At 36.3% G+C, this 13380-nt stretch overlaps 1 protein-coding gene across 2 annotated transcripts in view; it reads left to right on the forward strand.

Annotated features, from left to right (window-relative positions):
- PPP2R3B (protein phosphatase 2 regulatory subunit B''beta) overlaps window positions 1–12967 on the forward strand; it is a 49618-nt gene extending 36651 nt beyond the window's left edge. For both annotated transcript variants that reach the window (XM_010117816.2, XM_010117817.2), the window contains exons 7-13: window positions 28–184; window positions 2119–2167; window positions 3456–3545; window positions 4246–4421; window positions 7583–7701; window positions 7784–7890; window positions 11770–12967. In XM_010117816.2, coding sequence (XP_010116118.1) covers window positions 28–184; window positions 2119–2167; window positions 3456–3545; window positions 4246–4421; window positions 7583–7701; window positions 7784–7890; window positions 11770–11914 — 843 coding nt within the window. In that variant the 3' untranslated portion in view covers window positions 11915–12967. The remainder of the gene's footprint in view (window positions 1–27; window positions 185–2118; window positions 2168–3455; window positions 3546–4245; window positions 4422–7582; window positions 7702–7783; window positions 7891–11769) is intronic.
- The last annotated feature ends 413 nt before the right edge of the window (window positions 12968–13380 follow it).

Raw genomic sequence — 13380 nt, forward strand, 5'->3', positions numbered from 1 at the left:
GTGTTCTATTTATCCTTCTGATAATAGAATGTGGCATTATTGGAAGAGGAAGCTGATATTAACCAGCTGACAGAGTACTTCTCATATGAACATTTTTATGTTATCTATTGCAAATTTTGGGAGCTGGATACAGACCATGACCTCTATATTGATCGGAAGGATTTAGCTCGACATAATGATCATGGTATGACAAATGATGTACCTTTGTTTACATGTATTAAATGACCTGTAAACTTTCACCCAAGGAAGTGGTTAACTGCCAAGGCCAGTGTTTATGAATCTGTTGGTATAGCTGATCCTGCTGACTCAGTGAAATAAAACAGGACAAGTAATCTGTGACACTGCTTTCTGTCTAGCAATACCAAATTTGAGAAAAATTCTGAATTTGAATTCTGATCTTGGCAAAGAAGTAGAGGTGGAAATAAGTTTGTAAGTGTGCAGGCTTGATCTAAAAAAAAATCATTTAAGTCTTGATATATTATAAATGGCTGCATTTGGCCCTTTTGGGTTCTTATCTTGGAAATAATCCATTTTACAGATGTTATTCCAGTAGTATGGCTCTTATGGCAAGGTATAGAAACAGTAGAAAAGGCAAACATACATTCGGGAACTCTGCTTATTTCCAAGTTTTGTTAACTGAGCTGCAGTACATTTTGTTTTAGTACTGTTTAACAGCTTTACATTTTCTGCATTCACAGTATGCAATGACTGCGAATATGTAGTCTTGCACACTTGTACCTATTTGAAATATTCTTGTATCTTGTATGGAACTCCTGGAGTTTTTGGATGCTTTGTGTCCATTGTAATCTTAAAAGTACTCCCTTCAGGACTAAAAGATTACTTAAGCACAAACTAATTATGGTATATTGTCCCACATTTAAAAGAATAAACACAAACTGATTGCTTCTGAAAACTTGCCTGATGAAGTCTGACTACACTTTAAGATACTGGGATACTGAGGAAGGAAAGAATTTTTTTTTTTCATCTGAGCAGTTGCTCTACTCAGTTAGTACACTATAGAAGGGAAGCAGAACTGATACAATGCCACTTGCAATTTAGCTTTGCATCCTTTAAAACATGGAATATTGGTTACAGCTTAACAGCTGCTGCTTAATGAGAACTAGACTAAGTAAGAGCATAAAATGGACATGATAACCCAACTTTAGTCTTAAACTTGTATTTTTTGCATGTCAAAATTGGATAATCTGGTTTCATCAATCCCTTCCTTTCATACTGTCACTGGTCTAAAATTAGGCTAGATCAAACACTTATATGTAGTAAGAAAATACTGAAGTGTGTAGCTGTTTGTTGAGAAGATTTAATAACTTCAGTGTGTCAAAAGTAGATAAGAAGAAGCGACAGCATGTATGTTTGAAACAAACTGGCCATCCTACAGGTCTGGGAATAAATATTAAGTAGGGACTAGTGTCTTTCCTAGAATAATACGGTAATAATATTTGAATAGTTAATCACCTACTTTTATTATCAATATTTCTACAATGCTGAAAAAATATTTCAGAGCTAGAATAATGAGAAGTACTTCTTCTGTGAGAATAATATCATGTGCTGCTTTGAGTACCATCCACAAATTCTTCAGGGTAAATTGAATATCCTCTACAGAGGTAGTGCTCAATTAAGACATGTCTCTAAAATACCTGAAATGGTTTCAAAATAGAAGCATGGATCAAAACCATGTCAGAAATAGCCATGTCAGAATCGGTTAGGTATGCTCATTATGTCTGAATGTGCCAATTCTGTTTTGGCTCTTTGCCGAAACCAAGGTCACATACAATGTAATGGCACTTGAAAACATGATTTACTTGTCAAAAAACAGATAAATGCTGTTTTATTAATCGGCCAGTTTTTTACTTTTGTTACACTACTATTTCTGTATCAAGTCTGAATTCAAAGCTGGTTGGTTCTGGCTTTGCTTTGGAGACTTTGTATTAAGTGATCCTCTCCAAGAGGACTCAAAGGGATTAATGAGCGCTACACTTGATCTTTCTCACAGATGTTTGTATACAAGAGGGTTCCAGTAAACTCAACTAGACAGTAAAAGCAAAAATAAGCAAAAATAACTTGTATATAATTGACACTATTTTAAACCTTCTTTCACAGCAATTTCAAATAGGATGATAGAGCGGATCTTCTCAGGAGCAGTAACAAGGTACTTATTTTGTATGCTGATCTAAATCCAATTTAATATTAGCTTGTTAAATTGTGTGACATTCCGGAAAAAAATACCTTCCCCTTGAGATGGAGGGGTGAATATCGAGATTTAATGTTGTAGTTTAAACTCTAACAGTACTAGAGTGCTCTTGGAACCTTTGACTCAGTCCAGGTTCTTTATTCTCCTTTCTTTACCCATATGAACACTTGCCATTGGCTATTGTATGGTTTAGCAGGGATGGGAATAAGGAAAGGAAGAAATGTTGATGTTGTTTTTCCATCCCTCAAACCTGTAAAACTTCCAAAGGGAATTGGGCTTTTCGGTACTACCTGTAAAATCAATGCTTATTGCATCAACAAATTTACAAATATGCCTCCAGGTGAGTTAATTAACATTTTTTACAGTCATTCTTCATTTTTCCCACTTTGACTTCTTATGTATTTATGACATTTTACTCATTTTTGAGACATTTTTCTAGCACAATATCTGCAGCTAGAAAGTGGCTCATAAACAGAAATAACAAAAGCTGAAATGAGTGGAACAACACTTGACAGGCATATGTCTAGAGCTTACTCCTTTATGTGAGGTGTTTTGTTTTTTTTTTTTGGGCAAGACAAAATGTATACCATATTTTTCTAGACATCTTGAGGATACAGCAGCAAAAAATGGATTTTAGGCATGAAATGTAATGTCTAAGAACTGCCTACCTGACTTTTTACTAGACAGGTTGACTACATGACTTCAGGACATATTTAGATGCTGTATTCTGTGGTATGAGTAGAAACAGACAATTATATTCTTGCCATGAATACTTCCTGAATGCTTTTGTTTCATTTTTATCTTCATATTTCTATTCCAACACTTTTAGCTAGTGGAGTTCTGTACAGCTTTAAGTTCTTATCTCTTCCACTTGAACAGAAATTCTAAAATATATGCATGTGTATTTGTATATAATGTATTTCTAAAAATGAAATGAGGTATCCCTTCTGTTAACAATTAAGCAGTGGTATTGCTGCCCAGGAAGGCAAGCTGTAAGTCCTGGACAGTGTGCTACCTTCCTTTTCCAGCTGCTCCCTTCCTCTTTACCCATTGCAGTAGAAACAGCACACAAGCTCCTTATTGTGAATGATCAAAGTATTTTGTGACAAGTCACCTTACAAACACTGCATCATTTAGGAGTAACTAAACAGTTAATACCGCCAAGGAAAAGAATCTTTAATTTTTGTTAGTAAAAGCTAGGTGTTTTAAAATAAATTTTCTATCTTTTTCCTCATTGGCCTTCAAGAGGCAGAAAAGCACAAAAAGACGGGAAAATTAGCTATGCTGATTTTGTCTGGTTTTTGATATCTGAAGAGGACAAGAAAACACCAACTAGGTAAGAATGCCTTTATGTTTTAACAGAAATAGACTGACTTTATTGGTTTTCCAGCCCTGAGGACCACGGATGCTCAGCTGGAACTCTGATGGAAGAAGCTAAACTATAAACACATGAGTGGAAAACTGGCTCAGTTTGTTGCATCATTCTTATTTCTCAGTGTCTTCTATTGTTGCCACTGTAAAAGTCTATTTTAATAACTTTTAAGAGGCTAATTAACTGTTGTGTGTTCCATACGCTCTGTGTGGCCTACTTACAGACAGGGTAAATTGCAGTTGTTTCATGATGCCAGTGACTTTGGGAAACTATACAGATAGCATTAGCTGATGTTGATGAGAAACCTGTTGCATGACATGTTACTGGCTTGTTCAATATGAAAAAATAACTTGGATTTTGATGCACAATTCAATTTTTCATTGGCTTCCTTGAGTTTTTATGTAAAGCCAAATGTTTTAGTTATCTCCTCCCTCCCCTACCCATAACTAACAAGTGTGTTTTCAAATGCAGTTATGTGTGGCATAGCAAATACCAGAAACTCTTAGCGCAATAAGTGTTGTTTAATGACTTCCCATGGAATTATGGAATGTAGTCCTAAGTCTAGTTTTGCACCTGTAAGTAGCATAGCCTTTAAAACAGGCAGTAAAAAATTCTGTAATAAGTTTGTGTAAACAGTTCTTAGCTTTTAATTACTGAATTTCAGCATCGAATACTGGTTTCGCTGCATGGATCTTGATGGGGATGGTGCTTTGTCTATGTATGAATTGGAGTATTTTTATGAAGAACAGTGCCAAAAATTAGATAACATGGCCATAGAACCTTTGCCATTTGAAGACTGTTTGTGCCAGATGCTGGATCTTGTGAAGCCACAACATGAAGGTAATAAAATCCTTTTCTATCAGTAACTTCTGCTTCTCTAAATTAGGAGTTAGTGCACCCGTAAAAGCACTCAGTTGGTCATACGAAGAATAGGTCATCTTTTCTCTAAAGTCTATTAGAGCTTATTGAGTGGTCTTCCAACAGCAGGGAGGCATTAATTTTCATACTAAAATTTAATCTGCTGCTTTAAAATTCCTTGTAGGCTTTTATTTTGGGTTTGTAGCCTTATTTAGTCTTAAATTAAATATTGTTACTATCTGGCAGAGGTGATGCTCTCAAGAAAAGCTCTTGACTGTTCTGTTCACTTGGCTCTTACCTGTTCCAGTACTCATTTAATTGCAATTTCTTCAGAAGGAACAGTTTCTAAACAGTGTTTGTCTCTGTGGATCAGTAATTATTTTAGGTTAGAATCCTAAGCTTCCCTTAGGAAATTCATGCCAGTGTCAAGGGGCTTAAAAATAATGGAATATTAAACTGTTCTTAGTTTTTTGGCAATTTTCTGCATTCATTTGAACCTTTATAGACCTGCATTCTACCATCCTGCATTTGACATATATGATCTTTAGCTGATGAAAGTCTTTTACGTTTTACACCTGAAAAGAACGTATGATGTGAGCATAATGCTCACTTCATATTTGCCCTTCTCTGATGCTCTGTACTGAAGGTATTTTTGCATGCCTTGGTAAACGTATTATTGTGGTGTTGAAGAGTGGTATCTTGCACGTTCATAGCCTCTACCTGTATGCTGTTTCTGATATTTATCAGTTCATAAAACTGTTGTAGCCATGACAGATCAGTCTTCAGGGATTTTTTTAACTCAACACAACTGAGGTCAGCCTGTACCTAAACTTAAATGTCTCAACAGTTGACCACAGTTAGCACTAAACCCGTATGATGACTATACTTTTTAACACAGTTTCAGTGTGTAGAAGGACTTAGCATACAGTCTGCTGCTATTGTATAGATTCTGCATTGCAATAAATTTAAAACGTGTATATTTGCTCTTGAAGTGTTTGATAGGATAACAACCTCTATCGCATAAACTAAGGTTTGCTATTTTTTATGGTAAAAGAAAATTGTTGACCATCTTAATGTTTTTGTTTAGAAAATGTCATGTTGTGCTAGTGTTTCACATTTAAACACTTATAGATGAAGCACTGAGTTTTTCCTACTTGAATTTCAAGTATCACTTTAGTTGAGTGTATCAGAGGGTGGTTCTATTTGCTGTCTATAAAATTATGGTTAGAGAATCAATTAATAATAAATAGTCTTCCTTATTGGCCCCCTTCTTTCTAGTATGGAGAATTTATTTTATTTTATTTTTAAAAGGCAGTTGTCTATTATTGAGACATAACTTTTTGCATGCTAAGGGAATTGAAATAGCTCAAAACTGGAATTTAAAGCTTCCTATTATTATTTAAGCCAAGTTAGTATGGATTTGCTAGGTGAAAACACATTTCTAAAGGCAAATGAAAAAAATCTGTAAATGAAAAAGGACTGTTAAGTATGTTTTGACTGGAAGCTCAATCATAGATACCAGTGGAATGAAGTGTTAGACCAATACTGCATAATGCATGAGGGGTGGGGAGCATTTAAGATGAGGTGAAGTGAGCTCCGAGGAAAGCATTTATTATATGATTGCCTACGACAGCCTCCCAAACTGAGGGGTTCCCTTCCAATCTGGTACATTATGTTTTTGAAAGGCAGACACTTGCAATAATGTTTCTGTTCAGCATTTCAAATGAAACAAGATTGATGTGTCTGGTTTATATCATGAAGATGATAAAAGGAGACTGTGAAACACAACCAAGATGAGTTATTTAGGGCAATCAAAATGAAAGCCAATTGTGAAGGGTTGATGGCCTTTTATAAAAACTGGATGACGTTTAAGAGGTAGGTTAAGAAAAATATTCTTCTGTTGCTTTCCTATACGAAAACTAGCAGCATAAAAAGACATTTCTCTTCGTAGATCTGAAACAAAAGAAGGCACTTTCATACATTTATGCCTGAACTGTGATAGTTTGCTACAGGATGCTCTGTGTACCAAAAAGCAAATTTTTAATTTGCAGAAACCTGAATTTAGTCTTCCCAATTTCATTCTTTGGTTTGGTTTTTTTTTTTGGTCTTTTGAGAGACAGTGTAGGCATCTACATGAGTGTTAGGTGTCTAAGCTCCCATTGCAATAGAAGGAAACTGGAGAGCAAATCAACGAACCAAATATAGGTGTCTAACTTAAATGGGAGCTTATATAACTAGGACTAAAATCAGTTGCTTGGTTGTGAAGAGCTGCTGCCACTTGAGATGGTCCAGTACATAAGACATCTGTGTGGGTCTGACAGATATGACACAGGTGCCAGGGGGGTTTGTGTCATTCTGGAGCATCAGCTATAAGCCAGGCAGAATACATTAAGGCATTTCAGATGGCAACAGACACAAGTGTGGCAACCATTTCCAAATGGGATTCAGATTTTGCTTCACTCTGATGTCCTTGAGTTATACTTTGTTAGTGGCTGGGACAGTATGCTGAGGAAATAGCGTTCTAAGTCTGGCTTTTATTGAACTCTTCCATAACATCTGCAGTTATCCCCTCTTTGATTGACAACAGAAGGCTGTTCATGTTTAAGGTGAATCAATAAAGAGGAGTTTTAAGGACAGCCGTCTGTTTCCTTGTATGCCTGGTATTTTTCAGTTTTTCTGCAGAAGCTTAATATTCAACTTTGAAATAAGCTAACATTTCTGAGCAACCTGACAAACACTTCTAACACTTAACAGACCCCTTGATTTGAGTCTTTAAAGTATCGCTTTATAAAAACCAACCAAAAAAAAACCACCTCTAAGCATTTAGCTTTCCTCTCAAGCAGTAAATATTGATCAGATTGGACAAGTGTGGCAAAGTAGTCTCTGAAAAATTGATTTGTATGAAGCACAGTCAGGATGACAGCCAAAGCAAGTAACAAATCTGAAACATTTAAAAGCTTTGTCCACTTTGAAGGGCAGTTCTCTAGGTGTGTGTTTCATCTATTCACTTCTCTCCCATTGTGTTGAGCATCGGTGACAAATGTTCTTGAGCATGATGATGACTTAACTTTTCCATAACATTCCTCCTTTTTGGAAAAAGGATAACTTCAGCTCTAAATATGTTCTCATAATCTTCTTTACAGGAAAAATTACTCTGCATGATTTAAAGCGATGTAAGTTGACAAATGTGTTTTTTGATACTTTTTTCAACATTGAAAAATACCTTGACCATGAACAGAAGGATCAGTTTTCTATGTTGCGGGTGAGTATGAAGCTCTAAAAGTCTTTAGCTATGTGCTCAACAATTAACGTGCTTTTATATAACTTGCAATGTGATTCTTTAGGATGGTGAAAGTGAAAGCCAAGAGATCTCTGACTGGGAGAGATATGCTGCTGAAGAGTATGATATCTTGGTGGCAGAAGAGGCAGCGAGTGACCAGTGGAATGACGGGTAAGAAATATAGCAGGAGAGCCTGGTATGAATCCTCTCTACTCATGTAGAGCCTCACAATCGCTATCATATTTAATGCTGTTTCTGTAGAATGTTGCTATTTGCCATGTTTAGCCGTGTGCTCGGTGAGGGAGGAAGAAACTTGCTTGAATGAAATGTTCCTTGACAGTTTGTGACCACATTGCCTTTGCCAAATAAGTCCTACTCCAAATTTTGGGAGGAAAGAAGATTTGAAATAGCTTCAACTGTAAACAAAATACAACATTAGTTTTTGTAGCTTGTTAAATAAATGAAGAGCTTCATTGAGAGCTTTTGGGGGAAAAGTTCTCACTTCTGAACTCAAAATTGTATCCGCTGACAAGTATTTTCTCACAGTTCTGTAAGAGTAAATAAGATAAGAAATCTTGCTGTTTCAAAGTCACTCCTTCTGCTGTATGTAGTTTCCAGAAACTCTGGGAAATCCAAACTCCCGAATTTGCCATTGTTTTCCTTATTTGAAAAAAATAAGGAAACAGAGCACAAATTTACCTTGTTTTAGGCATTAAGTTGATGGACCTGTTTAGAGAAAACATTTTCCTTCATTTCCTACATCAATTTTCACTTCTGCCTTTCCTACATCAAAGCTGCTCTCTACAGCTTCCTGAGGAGGGGAAGTGGAGAGCGGGGTGCTGATCTCTTCTCACTGGTATCCAGTGTTAGGATGTGTGGAATGGTTCAGAGCTGTGCCAGGGGAGGTTTAGACTGGACATTAGGAAGCATTTATTTACAGAGAGAGTGGTCAAACACTGGAACAGGCTCCTAGAGGTGGTCGATGCCCAAGAACTTGAGGCGTTTAGAGAATGTCCTTAATAATTTGCTTTAACTTTTAATCAGCCCTGAATTAGTCAGGCAGTTGGACCAGATGATCGCTCTATGTCCCTTCCAACTGAAACAGTCTATTCTATTCTAATATTCTCTGAGCTAGGAGCATCTCTGTGGTTATTTCTAGGCTAATTTTTTTAATGTATTTCCCACTCCCTCCCATGATGTCTGCTCTTGGTGAAGATAAGAGCTGCAAAATTCACAGCCAGTGTTCCTGAGGTCAGATCACTTCTGTTCTTTTAAAAAAAAAATGTATTCAAGGTGTATCTGAAACTGTGGTTCTATAGCTTTACACAGAAAGTGGACGAAATAGAAACTAACTTGAGAAACATTTTGTATTTTAAACTTTCAGATTATATTTTAACATTTATCTTAACTTTTCACTCTTCAATAAACTCCTAACAGGTCTTAATGCTTAGTTTTTCAGCAACTTCCACAAATTTTGTTCTTTCCATGGTATAGGCACAGTCGTATATGTCCATGCAATTACAGCTTAAGTAATACAGAGAGTATTGCGGAACTTAACCATAGGTAAAGCAGAATCCTAATAACCCTAAAACCTTAAAATGCGCCCTCACTGTGTAAATACACTCCTTAACAAAATCCAGTGTGTTGTTCTAAGAATAATAGGAGTGCGCTGGCATATGGAGGAGGGAAGATGTATGATGCTAAAACTTCCAGCTTCTCATTTCTTTTGAGACTGTTTGGAAACTCAAGCAACTCTTTGGTTGTCGGTAGCCTCTGCTTCTGGCATTAGCAGGTTTGTCACAGATCTTGTAGAAAAAAACCCTGACAAAGAAAAATACTACATCCTATAGAAGCTGAGAGAAACACAAGACCACTAAAAGCTTCCTGGCTGCTGTTAGGAGAATCTAATGAACAGAAACATTTACTAAAATTTATTATGAGCATTTTAAGTCACTGTGTTGTACAAAAACCTTCCTTAAAATCACTTACTGTACTTAAAGGGTTGTAATGCCTACCCAAACTGAAGTGGCTGTTTGACAATTCAATATGAAATTTTTTTACTTCATTGCCTTTACGGTAAATATCTTCCTGACATTCCTATTAATACAGTAGTTCTGAAACTTGAGAGTGGTATACAGAAATCTAGAAATAGGCTGATTTCTTTACATTTACATGAGCTTTAGAAATGTGAGGAGGGGGGGAAAAAAAAGGACTTCTTAGAGACGTAGCTGTATGGTTATATTTTTCATAAAAACCTCTGTGCTGGGAAGTAGCAATAGGCTTGCTAATACTGTGAGAAGTAACTCAATTTTAGTGCCCAGGTGTGTAAAACTGGGACAGCATTTCTAAACTTCTTTGACTTAAATGTCTTGGAAAGGAGTAAATGTGATGTTTATTCTGTGAGGCCACCAGAGCCTCGGAAGAGAGGGGGATTTTCATTTGGTCTAATAACACTTGAGTAACAGTCTTCTGAGTATAGGAAGGATGGAACATACAAATAGTATCTGAGACATCCTCATACTACCGTTTTTAATGACTGGAAAAGCTGCTGTCACCTCTCTATTGTTATGCAATAGACAAATCCAAAAGGTGCATTCAAGATATTTGTTTAAAAAAATAAATCCTTCTCAAAAAGATGGAATTAATTATATGGAAGACAAAAAATTACAGGTTTGTGAGCCAAAACTGTTTGGCAGAATAGGCATCTTTCTTCCAAATCCATTGTTTTCAAATGTGTAACTCAGTGAAGTAACGCTTAGGATGACTGTTGTTTTGTGTTCAAATCAGCGGTGAACTTGTGGGAGAAACCCAAGGTATTCTGTTCACTAAGCACTGATTGGTGCTCACAGAATTGTGGTTTTAATATCCCTGGGAAGAATGAAATCAGGAAAAAAAAAATGAAAGAAAATCAGGAACTGTTTCTACTTACTGCTTAATCTTTACCTGATGTTATCAAAGCATCTTCTATTTTGTTAGATTTGTTTTCCTCAAAATGGTGGTGAAGCTGGCTTAATATGTTTAATAGTTTATCTGTGAAGTATTTCAACAGAATTGCATTCACAATGGCAAATGTTGTTCTTCCTCCCACCTCTGCTATTAATGCTGCTCTATTTTAGTGTTCATAGTGAATTCTTAGTATTTCACTCTTCTTTGCCCTATGTCTTTCTCTGAAAGAGTACTTCTAATCACCACATAATGCCATTATGAAGTCACATTTGGAGAACAGGCATTGTAATGTCTAAAGCTCATTCTTTGCCTCACCTTGTTAAGTGGATGCAAATAATGACGTGCTGAGATGAGATTCAGTAGCATGTGGGAAGATGTGCATGAACTTGAGTCAGTGTAGCCCAGGAAGTGGTCAGTTCTTTAATCTGACATCATAAATCTCCAGAGATTTGTGTTTAATTTTTTAGCAGCTATCAATTATAGATTGATCTCACCTAAACAGTGCTGAAGGAGATCTTTTTTTAAATATCAACCAACTTGAGTTAGTTAAACTTTACATTTCATTCTCCATCTGTTAACTTCCATCAGCAGCAGCTGGTTATCAGTAATTTTGGGTTAAAAATTTGCTTTTGCTTTCTAGTGTCTGCTTTAAATACATGGTTTCTATCACTTCCTTGTGCTTATGCACATTTTATTAAGACTTTCAGTATTCTTTCTCTTTTGTTTTACCTACTGCAGGTATAGTTTGTGGGGTTTTTTTCCCCTAATTAAGTCTAATTTCAGCTTTCTTGAAAAGAACTTGAGGGGGTTCTGTCAAGTACTTAAGTCTTGCATTTGACCATTTCTAACTTCAGAGTAGTCCACTAGAGCAGTACGTGCTTTGAACCCTTTCAGTAAAGCTGCGTATCTCACCAATGAGTTCTGCGTGTGATGGGAGGGTAAATTTATGTAATTATTAGAGAAACCTAGTGCTGCTTCTGGTCATGTTTCTTTACTGTAAATACAAAATATTGGAAATTATGTTCTTCCTGTAGGTGCCTCGTTAGTGTTCTAACTTTTAGGCACTTCCTGACATAACTGGACTCTTTATTTGCCCACTCCTAGGTATGAAGCAGAACTGAATCCTGTAGACCACCAGAAAGCCAATGTACTGAAGTATCAAATGGAAAAAAGACCATTTTTTGAAATGCCTTCCCATCTTGCTGATGTAGACTTGGATGAATATGACTACGAAGAGGACTTTGAGTAGTGGTTGCTTATGGTCAACACTTGCAGAAGAGAAGGAACAGTCTGCAGCAGGTCTGCTACACACCTATACATTTCAGTGGGTTTTCTGTCCAGGAAGTCAGCTTAGTTTTGTGCTAAAAATATTTAATCACTACACTACCTTTTGAATAAAAGAAGCACATTTGTATGGAATGATGAAACTTTTGTATTTATTCAATAGTCTATAGTTTGTAAAATAGAGTAAAATATTTATTTACAGATGTTGCATAATTCCTTTTTGGAAGAATAACAATATTTGACTTTAGAGAAAATTAATCTACTGTTTTTAAGAGACCTGTATAATTATCTTGAAGTTGATGTGTGGTGCACTGACCATCTCCATCCCATACATGAACAGGTCCTCCTGTCCTGGTATGGGAGGCAAGGAGACAATTTATACCTGGCCTGCGATGTGTATATGCTCATAGACAGCCCTAGGGGCTTCATGCCTTGGCAAGGAAGAGCCGTGACTGTGAGTGCACGATTCAGCCCTCATTTACAAGCAGAGTTTCATTTGACAAGCTGAGCGTATTAGTGCACAAGGAAAGCGAATGCCTGAGACAAGTTGCTTCTCTTCTCTGTGTATTCCTTGTTTGCCCCAACTTTAATTTTGCTTGCCCTTTTAAACTTTGGTCTTTTCATTGATGTTCATTATAAAAAGACTATGTAATAATGAAGTCTGTTTTAGTGTTCATACTTGATCCAAAATGAGCATGTTAATTCGTGTAGAAGGAACCAATTTTTTTAAAATCCTTTGTATAAATGTTACTTGATCAGTGATGTGCACTAATTTGTTGTGGGCATTCAGTGCTTTTGTTTGTCCCCCCCCTTAGTTGTTTGCTATTGACACATTCCATGGATATTCATCAGTGTCACAGCAGCTTGAAATTGTTGCCTCGCTCTTACTGTTAAACAGATTTTGTTGGGGAAAAAATGTACAAAAAGATGTAAGTTATTTTTTTGGTTGCAGTGTAGATCTGTTAAAATGTTTAAAAATCATGTTTGTATTTTCAAATAAAGATTTTCATACATGTAATTTAACAGTTGTAATTATTATGCTATGTGCTACGTACAATTAACTCCTTTCTATTAAAGATTTGTTTAAAATATGATAGGTTACACACATACGCAGTCTGGCTGGATAATTACACCAAACTGCACATTCAAAGCAATCACATTGTAGCAGGTTTTCAGTGTTGCTGAAGAGCTGGAAGTGGCACAGAGAAATCTGTTCCACTCAGCTCATCACGCCATCTTATGTAGAGGCTTACAGACCTGTGTATCTGAAGTAATGAAACTTACCACTACTGTCTGCTAGTGAACCTTACAAGGGCAAACTCAAGTCATTTTAATACCATTCAAAGGATTCTTAAAATCAGGGTTGATCATTCCACTTCTAATGAAAACTCACCAAAGGTAAATTTCTCTAGCGTTGGTCAGGTACCTTTT

The sequence above is a fragment of the Chlamydotis macqueenii genome, chromosome 1 (genome assembly GCF_036417535.1).
Source record: "Chlamydotis macqueenii isolate bChlMac1 chromosome 1, bChlMac1.mat, whole genome shotgun sequence".
NCBI lineage: Eukaryota > Metazoa > Chordata > Aves > Otidiformes > Otididae > Chlamydotis > Chlamydotis macqueenii.